At 36.6% G+C, this 21,981-nt stretch overlaps 1 protein-coding gene across 3 annotated transcripts in view; it reads left to right on the top strand.

Moving 5' to 3' along the window:
- Positions 1-21,029, top strand: part of LOC137677108 (transportin-1-like) — an 83,884-nt gene extending 62,855 nt beyond the window's left edge. For all 3 annotated transcript variants that reach the window (XM_068424297.1, XM_068424295.1, XM_068424296.1), the window contains 14 exons: positions 2,330-2,482; positions 3,645-3,870; positions 4,802-4,973; positions 6,475-6,561; positions 7,405-7,512; positions 7,743-7,901; positions 8,582-8,669; positions 9,728-9,826; positions 10,042-10,137; positions 12,476-12,551; positions 13,335-13,434; positions 14,903-14,977; positions 17,874-18,016; positions 20,637-21,029. In XM_068424297.1, coding sequence (XP_068280398.1) covers positions 2,330-2,482; positions 3,645-3,870; positions 4,802-4,973; positions 6,475-6,561; positions 7,405-7,512; positions 7,743-7,901; positions 8,582-8,669; positions 9,728-9,826; positions 10,042-10,137; positions 12,476-12,551; positions 13,335-13,434; positions 14,903-14,977; positions 17,874-17,981 — 1,547 coding nt within the window. In that variant the 3' untranslated portion in view covers positions 17,982-18,016; positions 20,637-21,029. The remainder of the gene's footprint in view (positions 1-2,329; positions 2,483-3,644; positions 3,871-4,801; positions 4,974-6,474; positions 6,562-7,404; positions 7,513-7,742; positions 7,902-8,581; positions 8,670-9,727; positions 9,827-10,041; positions 10,138-12,475; positions 12,552-13,334; positions 13,435-14,902; positions 14,978-17,873; positions 18,017-20,636) is intronic.
- The last annotated feature ends 952 nt before the right edge of the window (positions 21,030-21,981 follow it).

Genomic DNA, 21,981 nt, shown 5'->3' with positions numbered 1-21,981 from the left:
GTAAAGTATCTTTTTTTAATAGTTTTAAATTCATAATGCTGTTCTTGAAGTTGTTGTGTGTAGAGATTGCAGAATTAAATACATATTTTCTGAAAAACAGCTGAAATAACAGAGGGTGCCCTGTGGTCCACAGTTTTGGTTAAGATGGTGAGGAAGCTAAAGCTGACTAGGAAAGAGAGAGAACAGAACAGTTAAGAAATCTGTTTTGATGTACATCATCTGGACTTGAGAGAATTTGGATTATTTGAAATTCAGAATTGTGTGCCCTATTTCTTATCCAGTGTTCTATATTTGACTCCCAATTTGAACAGAGAGGAAACATCACCACAGCCTGACAATTAGCAGCATTGCTTATTAATAAGACCTGGTAACAAATATGGGAGCCTGCCTTTTTTTCCCTCTAGTAGAAAGCTGAAACAGTCTTTGCTGAAAGCAGCAGGTGCTGGTCATGGGGAGACTGTGCTGTTTATTATTGCTTTGCAGTGGAGATCTGCTCCGAGTTGAGGGCTCATGTTTTGTTTTATTCAAATCTGTTGGACGCCATTTAGAGGCAGAGCAGAAAAAGTTTTGTATTTGTTATCTATTCTAGCAGTTGCTACCTCCCAGCTGAAAACTTATCTGTGTCCTGTTTAGGCCCACTAGCAGTTTAGGTCCAGTTTATGATTTTTGCATGTTACATTTCCTACATAAATTTTGCCTGATTACCTGTCTTGTATATAATTTTGTTCCAGTTGGATCATTTCTGACAGATTAAGAAGGAACTGAGATCATAATAAGCAAAAAAAAAAAAGTGCAGTATAAATTCTGTAATACAAGCATTCTTTATAAATCCATCTTAGTATTTTTTTTCTAGATGTAGAATCACAGCACAGTTTGGGTTGGAAGGGACCTTAAAGACCATCTAGTCCCAACCCCCTGCCACAGGCAGGGACACCTTCCACCAGACCAGGGTGCTCCCAGCCCCATCCAACCTGGCCTTGAACCCTGCCAGGGAGGGGGCAGCCACAGCTGCTCTGGGCAACCTGGGCCAGGCTCTCACCACCCTCACAGCAAAGAATTTCTTCCTAATATCTCATCTAAATCTCCCCTCTTTCAGTTTAAAACCGTTCCCCCTCGTCCTATCACTCCATGCCCTTGTAAAAAGTCCCTCTCCAGCTTTCCTGTAGCCCCTTCAGGTACTGGAAGGTGCTAGAAGGTCTCCCCAGACCCTTCTCTTCTCCAGGCTGAACAGCCCCAACTCTCTCAGCCTCTCTTCATAGGAGAGGTGCTCCAGCCCTCAGATCATCTCCGTGGCCTCCTCTGAACTCGCTCCAACAGCTCCGTGTCCTTCTTATCTTGGGGGCCCCAGAGCTGGACGCAGCACTGCAGGGGGGGTCTCATGAGAGCGGATTAAAGGGGCAGAATCCCCTCCCTCGCCCTGCTGGCCACGCTGCTGGGGATGCAGCCCAGGACATGGGTGGCTTTCTGGGCTGCAAGTGCACACTGCTGGCTCATGGTGAGCTTCTCGTCACCCATCACCCCCAAGTCCTTCTCCTCAGGGCTGCTCTCAATCCATTCTCCGCCCAGCCTGTGCTTGGGATTGCCCCAACCCACATGCAGGACCTTGCACTTGGCCTTGTTGAACTCCATGTGGTTCGCACAGGCCCAGCTCTCAAGCCTTTCAAGGCTTGACAACACTACAGCAGAAAACCAGAATAAGGATTTCTGAATCATGTTTTGAAGTTGTTCTTTTATGAGCTTTTGTGTGCTAAAAATGAGAGATTAAAAACTTTCAAAAAAATTTCAAGGTGGTGTTCTTTGTATTGGTGCATCACAGAATTAGGAGTAAGATATAACAGCTCAGAGAAGAGGCGAGCAAATTTCTTTCAGTTTCTAAAGATTGATGATTTTGCCTTTTTTTTGCTTTGAGACATGGACCATGTTTGAAAATATTCTTTGTAATCGATTGCTAATATTTTTAGGCGATTTCTCCTTTCTCCTTAGTTTCTCCAGTATGTTACATTCATGTCACAGACCTTCCCGCTTCCATAGTGTTACACCATCCTGAAATTATGTAGTGTATATAACATTGCAATATAATGGTGTGGTTCCTGTCAGTTTAATATCCCCAGTGTATAAGTCCTTTTAGTGGCTATAAAAATGCTGCAAAATTGGCTTTCTAAGAGTTGTGGCTTTGTACCAGAGCACAGTGGATCCCTGTGTATTGTAATGAAATGGAAGTATCTTTCCTCCTAATGCCCTGGCAGCTCAAAGTTAAAATGAGGATTATACTGTCTAAGTACAACTGCTTGTAAAATAAGCAGAGTTTAACACTGTTAATTCCCCTCAGGGAAATGTTCTGCTGCTGCTCTAGATGTATTGGCTAACGTATTTCGTGATGAACTTCTGCCACACATCTTGCCCCTTTTGAAGGAATTGCTCTTCCATCCTGAATGGGTAGTTAAAGAATCTGGTATCCTTGTTCTTGGAGCAATTGCTGAAGGTAAGGCAACAGTGCATACCAGGTTGCTGAATTTTTGATTGGTTCTAAAGCAGCTCTGTGATTCCTTCTAGGTGAATTTACTTGTGCAAACAAGTATACATCCTTAGCTGATTTGGTTTTAGTGATTAATCTTTACATCTACTAGTTAGTGACTGCAGTTATTTTTTTAATTTTTCATTTTCAAATCTATGCGTATTTCAGAGGCTATATAACTTAAATAATTTCATCTATTCCTGCCTTTCTTAACTCTGCAGCATATATTTATTGGTCTCTCATGAAGTGCTACCTTGATTTGATACAAGAGGAATATTTAATAAATTTGAACCTTACATTTCATTCAGTGTTTTCAGAAATGGAGAAGACCGGTCCTGTGACTTCAGTGCCCTGAGCTGCTTTTTGTGGATGGTTCTCTGATTTAAATGTGATAATTTCCATTTCTTTGTATTTACTCACAGGCTTGGCTTTTTGCCTGTATTTCCAGCATCTCTGTCCGTTTTGCAAATTGAAGGAATATGTTTGGGTCCATGCCTGGATTATCTATCTTTTCCTACAGTGCCTAGTGAACATACTTTTTCTTTGTTGCTAGAAAACTTTTTTGTTGGTTTTGATTTCAAGTCAAGCAAGGTAAAAGTTAGTACTTCTGGCAAATCTCAGTGTATTACTGCCCTTGCTGACTTGAAGTGTGTAGCTTTTATTGCTGGTCAGTATTTGTGTGATATTAGAAGAAAACAAGAAGAAAATTAAATTTCTTAAGGAATCCTTTTTAATGATATGATGATATTTTTATCAAGGCCTAATCTTTCTCTACTTGTTGTCTTGGTCACTGAGTAGACTGACATAAGACTTCCAAGCTTTATAAACTAATTTTATTTGGATGTTCTTGCTATACTCCATTTAATAAAGCAGAATTTCTGGGGATTGGGGAAGCACTGAAGTAGAAATGTAATTGAAATGAACGTAAATTTGATTGGGGATTTTAATTATTGTTTATGGTGAGGTTTCTTTTTAGGACTTAACATAAATTAGGTAGACTTGCTTTGTATATTGTTAAAATGTATTACTACATGATAGAGGATGAAAATATGTCCCTTCTAGGAAATAACAAAAAGTTCTATTACGTTTTCTAATTCTCGTACTGTAATAACTATATTTTTCCTTCTAGGCTGCATGCAGGGTATGATTCCATATCTACCTGAGCTGATCCCTCATCTTATTCAGTGCCTCTCTAACAAAAAGGCTCTTGTGCGCTCCATTACATGCTGGACTCTCAGTCGCTATGCACACTGGGTAGTTAGTCAACCCCCAGACATATACTTGAAGCCATTAATGACTGAGTTGCTAAAGCGTATTCTGGATAGCAACAAGAGAGTACAAGAAGCTGCCTGCAGGTGAGCCAAAGCTTCATGGGAATCTATTTTAATGCCTTTATCGATGAATGCATTACTCCATTTCTAGTTCTTAACGTATTTTATTTTTTTCCTTTTAAATTGGAGTAGGTTCCGCTTCTGAAGTAGTCACAAATTACTCCAAGTCGTAATAAAATGAAAAAAGTTAATTTGTATTTCTCTTGTCCAGTTTGTTTTCAGAGTATATAAATCACCAAACTAAACAATCTATTGCAGTAAAAGAAATTATCTGTATGTGCCACCTGTCTGTTTTCAATATTTGAAGTTTCATTGACCAGAAATCTGGTTATATATGCCTATGAACAAGGTCAATACTGATGACAAAGGAAAACTATCCTATCATTGCATTAGTGATGTTGTTTATATTTAGCTCAGGATTACCAAAACATTTGGGTTACAGTTATTTCAAGGGATATTCCCTTTCTCTTGAAAGGAGATCCTTGGAGGTAAGATTCCCTTCTCCCCCTTGTCTGCTGATATTAAAAAAAAAATAAATTAATGGACACACCATTAATGGAATGGGTACACCTCTTGGGCAGGAAGCTCAGCAAATAAAGCTTTTGCGTGTCAGTTTGTGTGGGGCAGGAGTGTACACAGCAGACTGCCAAGAAAGTTTCTTCATAAAGCAGAATTAGATCTGTAACATGTATACATAACAGGTTTTACAGGAATATTTTAAAATTTTGCTCATTACAATGTTAAAAGCTGAATCTTTGTGTTCAATCAAAATAGATTGAGTTTATCTCAGGAATACCATTTTGAAAACATACCTTGGATGAATTTGAGGACTAAATACAGTTCTATGTTTAAACAGAAAGTTTAAACTAGTAGTGTGAAGTGTTTTGGGGTGGTCTTGTTTTGTTTTTTCCAAGATACTGACTGACCTGTTTGGGGTGTTTTTTTTGTCATTCAGTGCCTTTGCTACTCTAGAAGAGGAGGCTTGTACAGAGCTTGTTCCTTATCTTGCGTATATACTTGACACTTTGGTCTTCGCATTTAGTAAATATCAGCATAAAAACCTGCTCATTCTTTATGATGCTATAGGAACTCTAGCAGATTCTGTAGGACATCATCTAAATAAACCAGTGAGTATACCTTATGTTCTGTAGAAGCACTTGTCATATGTTGAAAAACTGGTTCAGTGGTTTTTGTAGTGTGCTTTACATGTTATAAAACAGAAATGCTGACCTTTCTGTGTAGGCTTCAATAATAATAATAAATAATAAATATTTACATGTAAAATACATAAACTGCATGTAATTTTCTCACTACACAAATATTCCCCATTTGTTAAACAGTTGTGTGTATGGTGGCTTGTGAAATGTACTTCTCATTATTGTGACTTTTTTTTCTCATTCTCAGAATTTTTCAGCTCAGAGGAGATACATATATCAATGTAGATATGAAATAGGACTTTAAAGAAATTGGTGGAACGTGTGTGCTAATTTCTAATGACCAATTTATTTTTTTTTTTGTAACCACTTGCAGTATAGCTAAGCTGCACTGTGTGTCTTTCCAATGTGTTGGAGCACATCGTTGTTAGAAATTGCTTTATCAGAGAGTGGGACAGACGTGCATTTTATGCATGTAAAAAACCAGAATCCCTTGGACAAAGCACAGATAACACATAGGCAAATATAGTGGGGTTTTTGTAGTGTTCATTAATAGAATATGCATACATGTCACGTGCATCTTATGATGGCTATTGAAATTTGCTTTATTTCTCTATAGTGCTTCACATGACATAGACACACTAGAATAAAACAATTTGGGTTATTGCCATGGCATTTTACTTGCTGTCTAAGACTCCATACCATCAAAGGACATCTTCTTCAATCTCTCTCTGGCCCTGGCCAGCTTGACATTTGACAGCACCAGGAGGAAGCTAAATGGGATCTCCTGGTGATGGTGGGACTTTCTTCAGTCACTTAGAATATTGTATCTTTGGACATAGCATTAGCTGGCAGCATCTGTTGGCTCTTTGGATACTTTCTAGGAGCAACAGTACTACAGGGATGCCTTGCTTAATGTCCTTGTGACTGTGACAGCAGTGGCAGGGAAGATGCAACATCTTTATACAGAATTGGTAAGTGTGCCCTTCTGGAGGGACAGAAAATTACTTTCTTCGTGGATAGGTAGTTGCTTGAGGAAGAGGTTTCAGGAACTTAAGGGGATAGGGTTGTAGCATCAGGGCAATGGTATATGGTTGAGAAAAGCAGGTGGCAAATGCACAGCCAGATTGCATTGCTGGTAAAAACATTTTCTGTAGGCCCTGAGGCAATCCTATAGATTTGTAACAACCCAGGCAGCTATTAAAAGTTGCTAGACTGAAGCCAAACCTAGAAGAAAAGATTCATTCTGCAAAGGTACTTCCGTGCCTCAGCAAAAAATCTTAAGACATAAATTGTAAATTCTAATATTAAACTACTTTGACATATTGCAACAATAATTGAATTACAGTATATCAAATTTCTTTTGCTGAAAAAGTAGAATATATCAATTCTTAATATATCAGTTTTCTAGCTTTGAAATAAACTAGTATGCAATGAAGTGTTTTAGTAGCTGATGCATTTTCATCCTAAACAGGAATATATTCAGATGCTAATGCCTCCATTAATCCAGAAGTGGAACATGTTGAAAGATGAAGATAAAGATCTCTTCCCTTTATTAGAGGTAAATGTTAAAATTTGAATATGTTTTATCAACTTCTTTTAGGAATTACCCCTTTTACTAAAGATGCTCCTACTAGGAAGTGTGACTATAAAAGCTGACAGTGTTAGGTATTTCCCATTATGGAGAAAATATTATGACTAGTGAGAAAATCTTGTGACTGAGGAAATGTCATTAGGTTTAGCAGAAATCTTTTAGATTGGTTTTTTCTGCCATTCTTGAGTGTTTTCTTTGGGATTCTTTTTTTTAAAAAATTGTTCCTTCCCCCTGTTGTTCTTGTCTTCTCTCTCTCCTTGTTCTCCCTTCATTCCTTCATTAAAACTATTATCAGACAGGCTGAAGGTATGAACCAGACCAAGTAGTCTATTCTCTGTACTTTCCAAGTGTGAAACAGGAAAACACTTCTAGAGAAATTAGTTTTGCAACTCTTGGGTAATGTTAGGGCTTGTACATGGTCAAGATACTGAAGTTTAGTGTAAGTGCTAGCTGAATTATAGTGTGTGTACATATATAAGCTGAATATATATAGTATATATATATTAGCTGAATTATAGCTGTCTTCATATAAACTTTCTTGGCCACCTCTAAGAAGATGCTGCTTCTGAGAAATTTTCTCAACTGACATACATAGGAAAGAGTAACAATTAGCTGACAGTTGCCTTGGCTCAGCTAATTGGTACTGACTTTCTAGGTTGTTTTTACTTAATCAGTTACTTGTGGATATACTTAAAATGCTTTTAATTTACCTCTCCCAAGTAAAAGGTACTTTAGGGAGGTGAGGAAAGTTAGTGTGTGTCTCTCTCGCTCTTTTTTTTGTCGGTCTTTTTTTTTTTTATTTTATTCCAGTGCCTGTCATCAGTTGCTACTGCCTTGCAATCTGGCTTTCTTCCGTACTGTGAACCTGTGTACCAGCGTTGTGTAAATCTGGTGCAGAAGACTCTTGCACAAGCCATGGTATTTCTCTATTGCTATTCCAATGTTTTCAGAATATCTCCTTAAACCAATGTATTAACTATGTAAAGTTATGGGTTTGCAAGGAGATTTGTAGTATTAATGATTGAATATTTAAATGAGGCTGCAGTTTTGAAACTAATTTTTTGTTTGGTTTGTTTTGTTTTTACTTTCATGCATACCCCTGAGAAAATCTAATACTCATTTTGAAAATGCGTGCTTATTTGTTGCAGTTGTACAATGCTCAGCCAGACCAATGTGAGGCTCCAGATAAAGATTTCATGATTGTAGCTCTTGATTTACTCAGTGGTTTAGCTGAAGGACTTGGAGGCAACATTGAACAGCTAGTGGCTCGCAGCAATATCCTGACACTAATGTACCAATGCATGCAGGTGAGATGAGTAACCTGTTTAATCCTGTATTGGGTCTGGCTGGGATGGAGTTAACTTTTCCCATAGCAGCCCTCCTAGTGCTGTGCTTTGTAGCTAGAAAGGTGTTGATAACACCCCAGTGTTTTGGCTACTGCTGAGCAGTGCTCCCACAGCATCAAGGCTCTCTCCAACCCCCGCCCCAAAGGCCAGTAGGCTGGGGGTGGGCAAGAGGTTGGGAGGGGACAGAGCCAGGACAGCTGACCCAAAGTGACCAAAGGGATATGGTATAGACCATATGATGACATGCTCAGTAATAAAAGTTAAGAGAAAGGAGGAGGATGGGGGGCATTTGTTATTAAGTCGCTTGTCTTCTGGAGCAAGCGCAATACATACTGAGGCCCTACTTCCCAGTAAGTGGCTGGACATCGCCTGCTGATGGGAAGTAGAGAATAAACCTTTTTGTTTCCTTTGCTTCCGCACACGGCCTTTGCTTTTCTTTACTAAACTGCCTTTATCTTGACCCATGAGTTTTTTCATCTTATTTTCTCCCTCCGTCCTGCTGAGGAGGGGGAGTGATAGAGCGGCTTGGTGGGCACCTGGCGACCAGCCAAGGTCAACCCACCACAAATCCAAGGATTTTCTTTCTTAAGAGAATCGGAAACACTTCTAGAATTGACAGGTTTTTTTCTTCCTCTCTTTAGGATAAAATGCCCGAGGTACGGCAGAGTTCTTTTGCATTGTTAGGTGATCTGACAAAGGCGTGTTTTCAGCATGTTAAGCCTTGCATCGGTATGTTTCTTTTACATATTAAATAATTACCATGTTTTACAAACTGATAAGAGAATGGTTTAGCCGTTGTTAAGTTCCCTTTTCTATGGCTTGCCTTGTCATGGTGGTGTAAGTTTTCATTTTCCTTTATCAGCAAGGGTCTGTAGTCTTTTCTCCTTTGAACTGTGTGTTTAAGACATGTTCTTCTTTTTGTAGACAGTGCAAAAGTTCATTTTGCTGCTTGATTTCTATAATGTAACATGCTTCCTGTTGTGCTGGAATGCAGCAAAACAGATGTACTTAGACTTCAATTAGAACAGTTGCTTTCTTTGATAAATTCTTGAATTTGTAGCTTTTCTGTTCTACTAGAATCTATTGTTACATATAATTTATATATATTGAAATTAGAAAACTTGACTAGAGGGTAGGTTTTGGTTTTTTTTTGTTTTGTTTTTAATTTCAGTAGGAAAGTAGCATCAGTTATACACTTCCACAATATTCAATCTCTTCCCTCAAATACTCTTGAGATATACTTAACTTGACAAATAAATGGTTGGATTGGCTTGGAATTTAAAATTTATTTGGCAGATATTATAATCTATCTTTGTGACTAATATTTTATTAACATTTAATCAAGGCTGTGATTTGCCTTCTAGGCTTCATTGTTGTTGGCTATTTTTTTTGGAGGGGGGGGTTGTGTTTGGGGTTTTGTTTGGTTTGGCTTTTTTTTATCGCAGCTGAATACATAGCTATCCAGGTGTGTTTTTTCTTCCCCCACCACTGGGAAGGGGAGAAAAAAGGATTCTAGAGTTACATAAAGGTAAAGCCTATTAGAAATATTTTTAAATCATAGTTTGAAAAGATTTGCATTGATCTGCTTAGGTTGTAAAATCCAGGTTAATCTGATATATAGCAGAAATACGGCTCTTGCTAATTCAGGTGTAATGCTTTAAAATAATTTAAATGTGCTTACACAATTTTTTAAAAACTTCCCAACTTCCCCCCCCCCCATGATCTTACAGTAATGGGACAAGATAGTTGTATTGTGTGATGAGATTTTAAAATGTTGTTCTTTCTAGCTGATTTCATGCCCATTTTGGGAACCAACCTAAACCCTGAATTCATTTCTGTGTGTAACAATGCCACCTGGGCAATTGGAGAAATCTCCATCCAGATGGGTAAGATTTTAATTTTTTTTTTTTTTTTTGAATCTTTGCACATTTAGAATGGTTTGTCTGGGGGGGGGTATTTATTTTTAGTGATACTTTCATGTTAAAATTTAAATTAAATTTGATATTCTTGTCCTTGACAGTAAATTCAATGTACCAGATCTAAATAGATTATGTATATTAATGGTCATTTTCTTCTGAATGTTTTTTTTTGGCTGTTTCAGGTATAGAGATGCAGCCTTATATTCCAATGGTGTTGCACCAGCTTGTAGAAATAATTAACAGACCCAACACACCAAAGACATTGTTAGAGAACACAGGTACCCAAAAACTGAATCATTCATGGTGAAGGGAATTAGAGATTATTTTTTTAATAATGATTTTTAAAATTGCATAGAACTTATTTTATTGCTATGTATTTGGCTTTTATAAGCAAAAACAACTGCTTTGCAGAAGCTCTTACAAGTTATTGAATCAGAATTTCTGAGGCTTGTTTCTTTTGCATTTATAGAGGGCATGTTCTGGTATGAAGAGCACCTTCCATACTTCAGCAAAACTTTATTAATAATTTAACAGGGTTCTGGCTTACTACTTTACTAATTGAGAATCTTTTGACTTTTTTCTGTTTGAAAACTGTCTTATAAGAAAAATGATAGTTTAGTCATTATACTTGACATAATTGAAAATTATGCAAATTCAGTGCTACAGTTACACTTTTTTGAGCTAAGTATGAGATAAATTGGAGAGAGATTTTTTTCAATGCATATTTTTCCTCCAGTATTCTCTACACCTCACCCCCTCATTTAATATGGAAGGTGAACTTGAAGGAAAAATTGCCTAGTTGTCTGGCATATTATAGGTACTGCTTTTTGAAAATATAATTTTGGAGCAAATAACTACTTGTTATGAAATACACCATGGAATAGGACAGTAATATAAATTTTCTTTCCCCCTGCCCCAACCCCTTTTATCTGCACTGATGGATATGTAATACCTGTAACTGAGAAGCATCCAGTACTTAAATGTTTGCTTCCATCACTGCTTACAGTATTTTTTGAAGCATCCAAACACTGACTTTTTTTTTTTTAGTATCTTAATAGTTACTTTAAATGTGGATGCATAACTGCAAGTAAATGTTGAGTGTGGTGTACTTATAATAAGTTTGTTGTGGGATATTGTGCTGCATGCCATTGGTACGTGCAAGAGTATTACTGTTTTCTGCTTTAGGTTGTTATGTAATGAGCTATGAAAACACTTCTATGGAAACATGTGAGACCACCTTAAGTAAAAGTAGTTGCATAGAAAATAATGAGTACATGCCAAAAAGTTAAGCTTTGATAGAAACTACTATTCCTTGTACAGACTGTAGCTGTGAGAAGTTACAGATAAACCTTAGAAGTGTATTTTCATTTGAAAGTAGCACTTCAAATGCAGTTTTATAAGTTAGATCTGCTGAAAATTTGAGACACTGCATGTTGAAATTGAGTAATGTCTGGGCAAAATAGTACATTACCAGTGAGCCACAGCTTTCATAGAATGAGTATGTTTCAAACTGCTAGTATATCCTACGCTAAACTTTTATCAGAGAAAGCATCTTCTGTTTTATTGCATGTTTCATGAAGCTGTTCACAAATGCCTGTTAATTAGTGTTGCATAGTATGTCCCTTGAACATAGGTTTCCTTTCTCTGCTTCATATAAATCTGCTGGATTTTAGTATTATTCATGTATTTTGCTTCAAGTAATCCTGTTGTTCCCCACCTTCTCCTTTTTCTAAAGATGAATCTTTTGTGAGTTGAGCAAACACCCTTAAAACACATTTGCATGATGATATTTTCTTCAGTCTATCCCTCAGAACAAAGGACCACACTACATAATCATCCAAAGAAGCACTTTTGCTTTTCATGTGTCCTTATGCTTTTGTATCAGAAGTCAGATTCTTATACAACTTTTATGAGGAAGCCTTTTCTGAAAAGGAGAAATACTGGGATTAAAGAATTAATTTTTTGCAGTCAGTTGCTGTGAGTTAGCAACCATTTTAAATTCTCTACAAGATTATGAAGAAAACAAATATTTGGTGCTCTTTGAGAAGTGTTTAATCTATTTAGCATTTATTAGATAGACCACAATATATTCAATGTAAAAGTATTTATAAATGTATTTTTACTGATAGATAATAGGCCTATTAAAATCTTGAATTCAAAATATTGAAAAAATAAAATGTTTAGGACTACATGATACTAAAACTGAAAATGGTTAATTCTGTTCTGTCAAGAGTATCCATAATAGTACTTTTTATTAAAAACTTTGAAGTGTATGGTAGTTAAATTTACTGTAAGAGATGATTCTGAAGAGGGCAGAATGACTGCTTACATCAGAAAGCCTTTGGATTTTAAATTGTGTTTTTTGGTGTTCTCTCATTTTCTTCTTTAATTTTTCTTTTGCCCTGGAGAATATACCATATATGTTGCTGCCTCTTATTTAGGGGGTGGTAATAAACAGCACTGGTGAAATCTTATGTTTACTGTCATACACAGATTCTGTTGGCTTCCGTTTCTGAGTTATTTGTTGTTTTTTTCTTTTTTTTTTCTCCTCCCCCCTCATTTGCTCATGTCTTGGTTGGCGTTTGGTGCTGTATAACCGTGATTGCATTACCTTAGCAATAACAATTGGTCGTCTTGGTTACGTTTGTCCTCAAGAGGTGGCCCCCATGCTACAGCAGTTTATAAGACCCTGGTGTGTATTATTCAATCTTTTTTTTTAAATTCATTTTTCTTCACTCTCTTTCTTTCTTCTATCTCACTTTTAGATATATTTTCAGTTGGTTACAAAATCTCAATCCTTAATCATTGCCATCCATGTGACTAATCTTGTCCTATCAGGTTTGTGAGTTTTTAGTAGCACCGTCATGTATTCTTTATGTTGTGGCTAACGACTAATTTATGCATGGGATAAGATTGTCACATGCTTGCGTGTTAAAGTTTGACTATGAAAGAGCATTTTAAAATCCACCAGAATGATAATACAATGCATGCAAATACTGTATAATTTAAACTGTGCATTACTTAAATTTCAGTCTGAGGCTTGAATTGCTGTAAGGAATATGTTTCTAAACTTGTTATGTATAAAAATAGCTTGCTTGCTGCTGTAAAAGTTAAATAACTGTTCTGTAAGTGGTATCTGACATAATTCATACTGTGATAGTATTATATGTTCTGCTTCTAATAATGACAGTTTCTATAAATATTTCATATACATGTTTCTTTTGTATTTAATGGAATACAAGTCACACTTTCTAACTGTATATAGTGCAATAGGAAAGCAAGATTCTGGAGATGATGCCTAATGAGAATATATTAGTAAAGACTGTGTGCAACATGTATCTTTCTAAGTGTTCAAAATAGTGTTTCAGATAATCTTATCAGTGTGACTTATTCCATCAAATACTGTCACCTAGTTCTGACTTGATTGAATGAAAAAGTAAGAGAATTAGCTAAGTTTTACTCTCCAACTTACTAGGTGCACCTCTCTGCGAAACATAAGAGACAACGAGGAAAAGGATTCAGCATTCCGTGGGATATGTACCATGATCTCGGTCAACCCCAGTGGAGTAGTCCAAGTAAGATACATAAATAGATCTTAATTTTTTTTTTCTTTACTCATGTGAAATTTAGTGAAAGCTTTATATGGAGTATGAAAAAGTTTAGCTTGATGTTGATTGCCTGTAGTACATGCTGTAGCTGCTTTTTTGATGTCAAGGAGGCCAAAATGTTTATATTTCAAATGATACATATCATGATACTTCAGGATTTCTGCTTTAGTAATTATCACTTATGGAAAGGAAAGGACAGTATTGGTAAATTCATTTTTTGTCTTTTACTTACAATGAATATGTAAGTAATGAACTTTGATTAAATGTTTTTTGATACTTCTGTCAGTCTTTTTTATGTTGAGGATATGTATGAAAATACAAGGCAAAAGTTGACATACTAAAACCTATTTTTCAGATGCAATCTAGGCTTTTAAAAAAAGAAACAGAACAAAAACAGTAACCACCCCTTTGTTCTTAAAACTTGGGTAGAGAAGATTCCGTTTCAACTTTGGATATATTGCTTAAATACTCAATATGACAAGGAAGATGCATCTCTTTAAAATAAATGGTACATCTCAAGAATAGAATATGACTTGCTCTTTAGTCTCCGCAGCTCCAAAGTAAAGCTGTACCAATGTAATATTTTCTAAGAGGAAAATGAAGGTGAATTTCCCTCTCCTCTGCCTGGAATCCTTCTCTCTGAAACACAAGAATTTAGCCTCTATCTTGTTTTGAATTTTTCAGTTCATTTCACTTATCCCTTATTCTGTATTTCTCTCTTCTGCTGTCCATTTGTTCTTTCACACAGCTTAAAGGGAGGGAGTAATTAAGGACTCTTCATTATCCCAGCTCTCCTATGTAGTTGTTATCCTCAGTTCCTATCCAAAAACATGTGCATTATCAACTTAATGATTAAGACTGATGTTTTAATGATGTAGTAGGAGGTAATGCATGACAGCAGATGAACTAAATGTAGGGATTTTGGGGTGACTTTAGTTTTGAACCTGTATGATAAACATTCTGTGTATCCCAGAAACAACTTCTGGCTCTGCTTAAAGAAATACAACAGCTTTTTTTCCAACTGAAAATACATGAGAGTGAGTTGCAAATGTGGTCTTGAGTTTGTCAATTGTTATAATTGTTATTAAGATGATTGGTTCTCAAACTTGGTATGTGTACTGAAAGAATTAGTTAGACGAGTGTGGTGTGGGAGGGGAGGAGGTGTTTGTTTGTTGGTTTTGGTTTTTTTTAACTGTGGTTTTATTTAATCAAAAACCTGATTAAACAAAGCTATTCCATGAAGCTATTTCCATATACTTAAGCATACAATAACTTACCATTATTGTCTGAATTAACTGAAAAATAAAGACATAAAACCAAAAGCAGTTGTGAATTAGGATTAAATACCCTGCATAATTCATAGAACGAACATCAAGCATTGTTTTCAGACCTATAAATTGAGGCTTCTAACCTATGTGATTGTTTAATCTTCTAGGATTTTATTTTTTTTTGTGATGCTGTTGCATCGTGGATTAGCCCAAAAGATGATCTCAGAGACATGTTCTGTAAGGTAATGTTTCTAGTATGACAGTATATCTGAACTGTGGTTGTTTTGGATCCTCTGTTTCTTTCTTGCTTTCTGTTTCCACTATTAGCTCTTACTGTATTTCTGGTCATAAAGGCTTTCTTGCAAAGTCATAAACTTTCAGACGAAACATCATAAAAATCTGCAGGTTTTTTACCTATATTTTCTTACATGCTTTCAGGTTATTCCAAAATTCTTTTTAACAGTGCTGAAAAGCTCACTTGAGATTTTATTTGAAAGGATAATCATCCTCAAAGAGCTTTTCGTAATGTCCAGCCTACTACGTTTTGACTGCATTTGGAAGAACAGGGGTTTTCTATACCAAATATAAGACACTTTTCTTTCCTGTGTGTTTTTTTTTCTTTTCTAGAAAATTAGATCTGTGTGGTTCACAAGATACCTAATTTTTTTTGAGAAATATCTAGAAAATTGCAAATGAAAAATCTTCCAGTGATATCCTGATCTGTTTATCTTGCTTCAGCTGAAAATAAGTTTTTGGGATTGCTTAATGCTCCTCAGAACCCCTCTTGGATAATCAAGTCTTCGAGAAACTAATGTACAGTGATAGCCAAGAATGCATCCCTAGACAAAGTGTCAATAGAATTTAAGCAAAAGGACTGTTTGCCTTGTGTAAAATAAACAAGAAAAAAAAAAAAACAACACGCCCAGAAAGTAATATGTTGTGTTTTGGCACTAGTGTCTTATGTTAAAAAACAGAAAAAAAAATATTTCCGTTTCATGAACAGATGCTGTTACTGTTCAGTAGTGTGGCTCCCCTTGTATGTTGTAAAGTGAAATCGCTGTTTTTAGGAAGGATGTATGTCAAAAGTTAATGGCCCTCTTAAAGCTAAAACGGAGCATATTTTAAGTACGTACTTGGATCATGGGTCAGTATTGGCACTTTCTGTTCAAGTAATGCCAAGTGTGAACATCAGAACGGAATCTAGAACTTTTGAATCCCATCTTGAGGAGCAAAGACAAAAATCTTGCTGTCCTAGTTAGGAGACCAGTTATCTGAGAGGCTTCAAAGGAACATCAGGGTCAGGAAATGCATGGCTGTGAGTATTCTAGCATCAGCAGAAGGAAACAGCAAATACAAGTTTAAAAGAAAGTCCAGGATGCTGTCTGTGATGATTGTCCAAAGCAGTTTCAGTACGTGTTTCTGTCCTGGTCCTTCAGCATTCAATACTTGCTTCAATAAGCTATGCTCCTCTTTTTCAGATTCTTTCCAGGATATCCATGTGGTATCTAATGCATTCAAACTAGACACAATATTTCTTGGCCACTTGGCATAAGGACATCCTTGCTTTTTAAAGTATATTCTTTTGTGCTTTTTGCTATGCAAGAAAGGAGACAAAGCTTTCTTCAAGTGATGGCATGCAAATTTTTTAGATTACTTCCTCATTGGAGTGAGTTTTTATGCTAGCTGAATACATGATTATTGTAGTTCAGCTACATGTTTTCCAACAATAATTGTGCCTTTTAGGAACAATGAAAAAAACCTCTTTGTAGTCTCATGAGGTCTTTCTCTTGCTAGTGGATTATCCAGTGTTTGGTTTTTGGGGGGTGGGTTAGTTGGTTGGTTGGTTTGTTATTTTTGGAGCACTAGAGCTGAGAGAGAAAATACCCCTTCCAAGAGCATGGATAGATGAGCTGCCAGTGTTGAGATCTGATACATAAATTAAGAATTGTATCATGTTTTATAAAAGCAAGATATCTGAAGACTGTAGCTGAAGCTCACTTGCTGTACTGGAAGATGATCTTTAAAAAGTGTTCCTTTTGTTGTACCTGAACATTCTTAGTTTCTTGTCAGCTGGCTAATCAGAGCCTTGGAGCTAGGAAAGAGAGGTGAATCTGCCTGTGCAAGGTCTCTTTCAGGTAGAAAAGCAGTAAATTAACTGGTGACACTGTAATGTTATTATTGCTACATGCTGTTTAAGAACAGCTCTGCTTGAGAAAGTTGTGTTGAGGTTGAACTCAGTACCATGAGCTTTAAGTTTGACATTGCCTTTTTTTTGTGAGGATGTTTTCATGATAGACTGTTCCACAGTTCAGTATCCTTGAGTTTAAAAAAGGAAAACAAACCAAAACTGTAGAGACTGCATTATTTTCTGTTAGGAGGAGCCATTTCATCTGCTTTTGTTCTTTTGTATGTTTGCCTTTTAACCTGCTGTTTTCAAGCTAAAAAAGTAAGACCTTTTTGACAGTATCATTCAGTTTTCGTAGTTTTCAGTTAATTTATTACAATGGAGGGTCCAGACTGAAACCTGTAGAATTTTTTTTTTCTTCCACTCTTATGCTGACTTTTGACTGCTGCAGATCCCTGTTCTTTCAAAACACAAAAGATTTTAATACCTTCCTTTTTAGTAATAGTTGTCTACAGGTTCCATGGGAAAAAAAAAACAGTGCTCACCGGATGCTTTTGTATTTGTGCTAGAAATTGAGAGACATTCATTCTGTCAAATGCTGGTGGTGGTTCTGGCTCAACTTTCCTCCCAGAACATATTACATGTTTAAAAAAATAAACGTGAATACAGTAATCTTAACATATAAACTGTGTCAATTGACAAAATATTTAGCATTCTGAAATGGCCTAACTCCAGGTTGCAAGTCACCATAGTCATTAAAAATACATACACACATATGTATATTTATATAGAATAGAATATATATTTATATATTTCATATTATTTTTTTAAGACAGACATCACTAGACTTCCTTTGTTTCTTAGTAACATTTAGATATTAAACTGGGGAATTCAAATGGACAGATGCACAATCCAGCAGTTTGTGGCTTACTGCATATGTTGCTATTAAATAATGATCGTGTATCTGCTGTTTAATGATTATCTTGACTTCCCCCCCCCCCCCTCATTTGTAGATTCTTCATGGATTTAAAAATCAAGTTGGGGATGAGAATTGGAGGCGTTTCTCTGACCAGTTTCCTTTTCCCTTAAAAGAGCGCCTTGCAGCTTACTATGGAGTTTAACCTTATGCACTGTAGCTGCAGTCCCATAATTGGAGGTAAGCACACAAATCTTCCTTGCTAAACAGAGCTGTATAACAGACTTCCTCCCTGTTTACATTATATGAAATATAATTAATTCACTACATGTCACGGTTTAAGGCTGGGTGGGCAGTTAAACAGATGGCAGACGCTCTCTGTTAACCTCCTCCTTCCCCAGAGGGGAAAGGAAAAGAGAAAAGGGAGAGAGACTTATGGGTTGGAAAGTTAAAGCAGCTTTAATAAACAATAACAATGAAAAGGAGGAGTATAATAAATAATGAACTGTATACAAAACTGGTACTGAGCTCCTCCTGATGACAATCACACAACCGCCGACGCTGCAGGGCAGGCACTGGGCAGTCCCGAAGCACACGCAGCAGCAGGCAGGAACCGGGTTCAGGAGCAACGGCAGGAGTGCGGGCAGGGTCCTCCCAGGGTGTCGGCCACAGGGGAACAGAGAGTGACCCTCGTGGTCCCTCAGCTTTAAACTGAGTATCACATAGGTGGGATGGAATACCCCATTGGTCAGGTTTGGGTCACCTGTCCTATCCACTCCTCCCACACTTTACGGTCCCTTCCTCTGTGGGACAAAGAGACCCAACGGGGACCCTAGTTCCCATGGCAACAGGCATGTGTAGTCAACTTCAGGAAGTAAAGTCACTTAAAAAGAAACTTCACTGAAAAGTCTGTCCTAGTCTAAACCAGGACACTAGACTAAAATTTTTCAGATACACTGGAACAGATATCTTTCCTTCCTATAAGAAGAAAAAAACAAAAAAGATGATAGCATACGTAAATGGTGGTAGCTCTAGGAAAAGTAGTTGCCTGACTCTGTTCCTTTATTTTTACAGAGAAAGAGAGAGAGTGAGTGTATGATATGCACAGTAGTGTATCAAGATAAGGTTAGAAGTGTAGGTGTAACAAAGTGCCTGTTGAGGTTTAATAAGCAAAATGATGATTATAATCCTCAAGCCATCATACTAAAGTCACAGGCTCTCTTATGTCTTATGAATTAGTAGATGGCAGATGTTGTCTAGACAGGAATATTTCCCCAAGATAGGAAAGTGTCTACATTTAGCCCACACCTGGGGCTAAACAATAAGCAGTTGTTCTCTCACCCAATGTCCCTCCCCTGACCAAGGAAGGGAAGGAAGACTCATGGGTTAAAGTTAAACAGATTTAATAAAATAAACCAATATCAATGATAATACAAAACACACAAAATTATACTTAGCTACAGAGCACTGGCAAGTTGCTCCAGGAATAGGAATCATTGAGAATGCAAACACATGAGACCAGAAAATAGGAAAGCAAAAAGAGTCCCACTTCTCCCCAGCAAACTCTCTCTTTTATAGTGAGCCTGATGTTAATGTTACAGAACACACCTGTGGGCCAGCCTGGGTCAGCTGCCCTGGATTTAACTGCTGAGGGCCTTGATCACCATGGCTGGCCACAAACTGAAACAACACGTAACAGAAAAGTGATTCTATAAATTTTATCCCCAGGAAACCAGGAAAGCAAGTTTATTAAGACACTTTAGCCATGAGAAGTCCAATACATTCCTAACCACATACTAGATGATCTTTGCACTGAATAAAGGATGTTATGCTAATCTGTAACTCTACTGACCGTAGAGCTTGATGTTTTGGGGAGGCTGATGTGTTTATTATTGCCATGTTCCACTTTATGCACCAATTCAGAGTTGTTACAGTTCTGTCTGGGGAATGATTCAACTTCAGCAAAGAACAGTGATTGTGCATTCTACAATACTTGTATTATTATACCACCTTGCTTTGTATGCTGTTTGTGCACACTGTATAAAGCAAAGTTCCCACGTGTAAAGTAGTGTAATACTGTGAAGAGATTATTATACTACCCAAAAAAGAGGGCAAATTAAGTTTATTCATTCAGTCTTTATATAAATTTGATACTTGCTCTAGAATTTTTGTCCTGAAATTATGGGAGTGAATAATGCAATTCTGTTTTATTGTTGAATGGACAACTATTTAAAAGTCAGCCTAAGATTTGTCAGTCAGTGACATAAGAAATTGTTTGAATTACATGTTTGATCTGAACAATGGATTAAAAATAAACCAATTTCAAACGTTTACATATTTATAAATGAGGGCATTTTAGTTCTGAAATAAGTGGGTTTTTTTCATCCTAATGAAGAGGGATCCAAAGTGGTAAAATTGTCAATTATTCTCAGTTTGTACTGAGGAGACACTATGGCTATCTTGTTTAATCCACCTAAAAGTGAAATTGTTAGGTCAGTAGAAGGTATGTTTAATATTCTTTCTCAATGTCATAACTACCTCATAATCTTGTACTAAAAAGGCAAAAGCTTGTTAGAATATATAGAACTGCTTTTGTCTTAAATCTAAGCTTAGCCACAGTAGTGGAACTGTCAGTGTAGCTTTAAAGTATACAGTGTTGTTTCATGAATAATAATTTATCTGGTATAAATGGGCTCTTTTCTTAAACAGATTTAAAAAGGAAAATCTAGACATAAATTCATTTTTAAGTTAAAGATTGGCACCTACTGCTTAAAGGCAAAAAAGCTCTTTGTTAATGCACTGGTCTGTCAGTTAAGGTTCAAGGTAAGATTTAACTATACCTCTATCTTTTCTTTTACAGGTCCTTCAATCTGGGAGACTATGAGGGAGCCTCTGCACCCAGGGAAAATGTTACCCTTTACTGGGGGGAAGGGTAAACCAGTAGGGAATACAGTACAATCCCAACCCTACTGGGAGGGGTGGGAGGGAGATGTTGCCGTCACTGTATTAAGTCGATGTTGGGAAATGTTTTAACACCTGGAGCCTTTGTGGGTGGAAATCTGTCTCCTATTACAACTCTGCACTGGATGTGAAGAAGAAAAAAAATCTATTAACAAAACAGCACATTCTGGAGTATTGTGGGGAATTGTACCAAAATGAGAACCATATAATTGAACCATAGGGATAAGTAAAGAGGAAAACTATTTTGCGCACAATAAAGGAAACCTAAGAATGGGTGTCACAAACAGTAAAAGGCTTTCTTTTTTCTTTTATGTTTTTTTTTTTTTTAAGTAAGGGTTTTCTACATTATTTCATCCTGCTTGATGGAATTCCTAGGTAATTTGCATGTTAATGAATAACTAAACAAATTAAGTTAGTACAGTTAAAATGCAGCTTGTGTCTGTATTAGGAGCAGGCACTTGCAGTGTACAATATAGAAGTCCCGTCATAAATTAATAAAGGTTAACTTGGACAAAATGAAGCAACCTGCAAGCTGCCAAATGAGTCACTCCTTTCATTTTTGGGGTAAGGGGAGGGACACTTCAAAGGAAAGATTGACATCTTAATTTTTACATTTAAAAAAAATTAAAGTAGCGGATATGATTTGGTTATTGTGCTTCATTAGATTTAATTTCTAGAGTAAGGCATTATTCTTAACATGCAGTTTAAGGTTCAGGCATGCATTCTGGCTCATAGTGATCAGAAGTAATTTAAATTAGTGGGAAAGTAGCATGCTTGGATCACATAGAGTGAAATTGGTATACATTTACCTATGTTGTACCAGTCTTGTGTTGCAGTTTACCAATTCAATATAGCCCTGCATTTAAAATTCCTTTTCTAAGATTCTGTGGATATTATTTTTATTAAGAACATAGATATAAAGTACTGTAGTTAACAATTAGGCCTTGAAATACCTTTTTAGGATCTGTTAAGATGAAGATTGATATTGTAGTGTGTGTAACCTGCACAATGTGGAAAGCTGATATAACTCTGCGAAATATTTGCCTCTGTGCTGTCAGTGTGATATGCTTTCTGCATGGTTATATACTAGTGATTTTTAGCAGAATCTCTAAAAATTAATTACATGGTAAGACCCATTAAAGGCTGCATAAATGTTAGTTGGCACGTAAAGACAATTGTAAAAGTTGATGACAATTGCTATATTTGTGTTTATTCCCACTCAACATGTTACCTTTTATGCTTTC

The sequence above is a fragment of the Nyctibius grandis genome (assembly GCF_013368605.1).
Source record: "Nyctibius grandis isolate bNycGra1 chromosome W unlocalized genomic scaffold, bNycGra1.pri SUPER_W_unloc_1, whole genome shotgun sequence".
Taxonomy (NCBI): Eukaryota; Metazoa; Chordata; class Aves; order Nyctibiiformes; family Nyctibiidae; genus Nyctibius; species Nyctibius grandis.
This window is presented reverse-complemented; position numbering and strand designations above follow the sequence as displayed.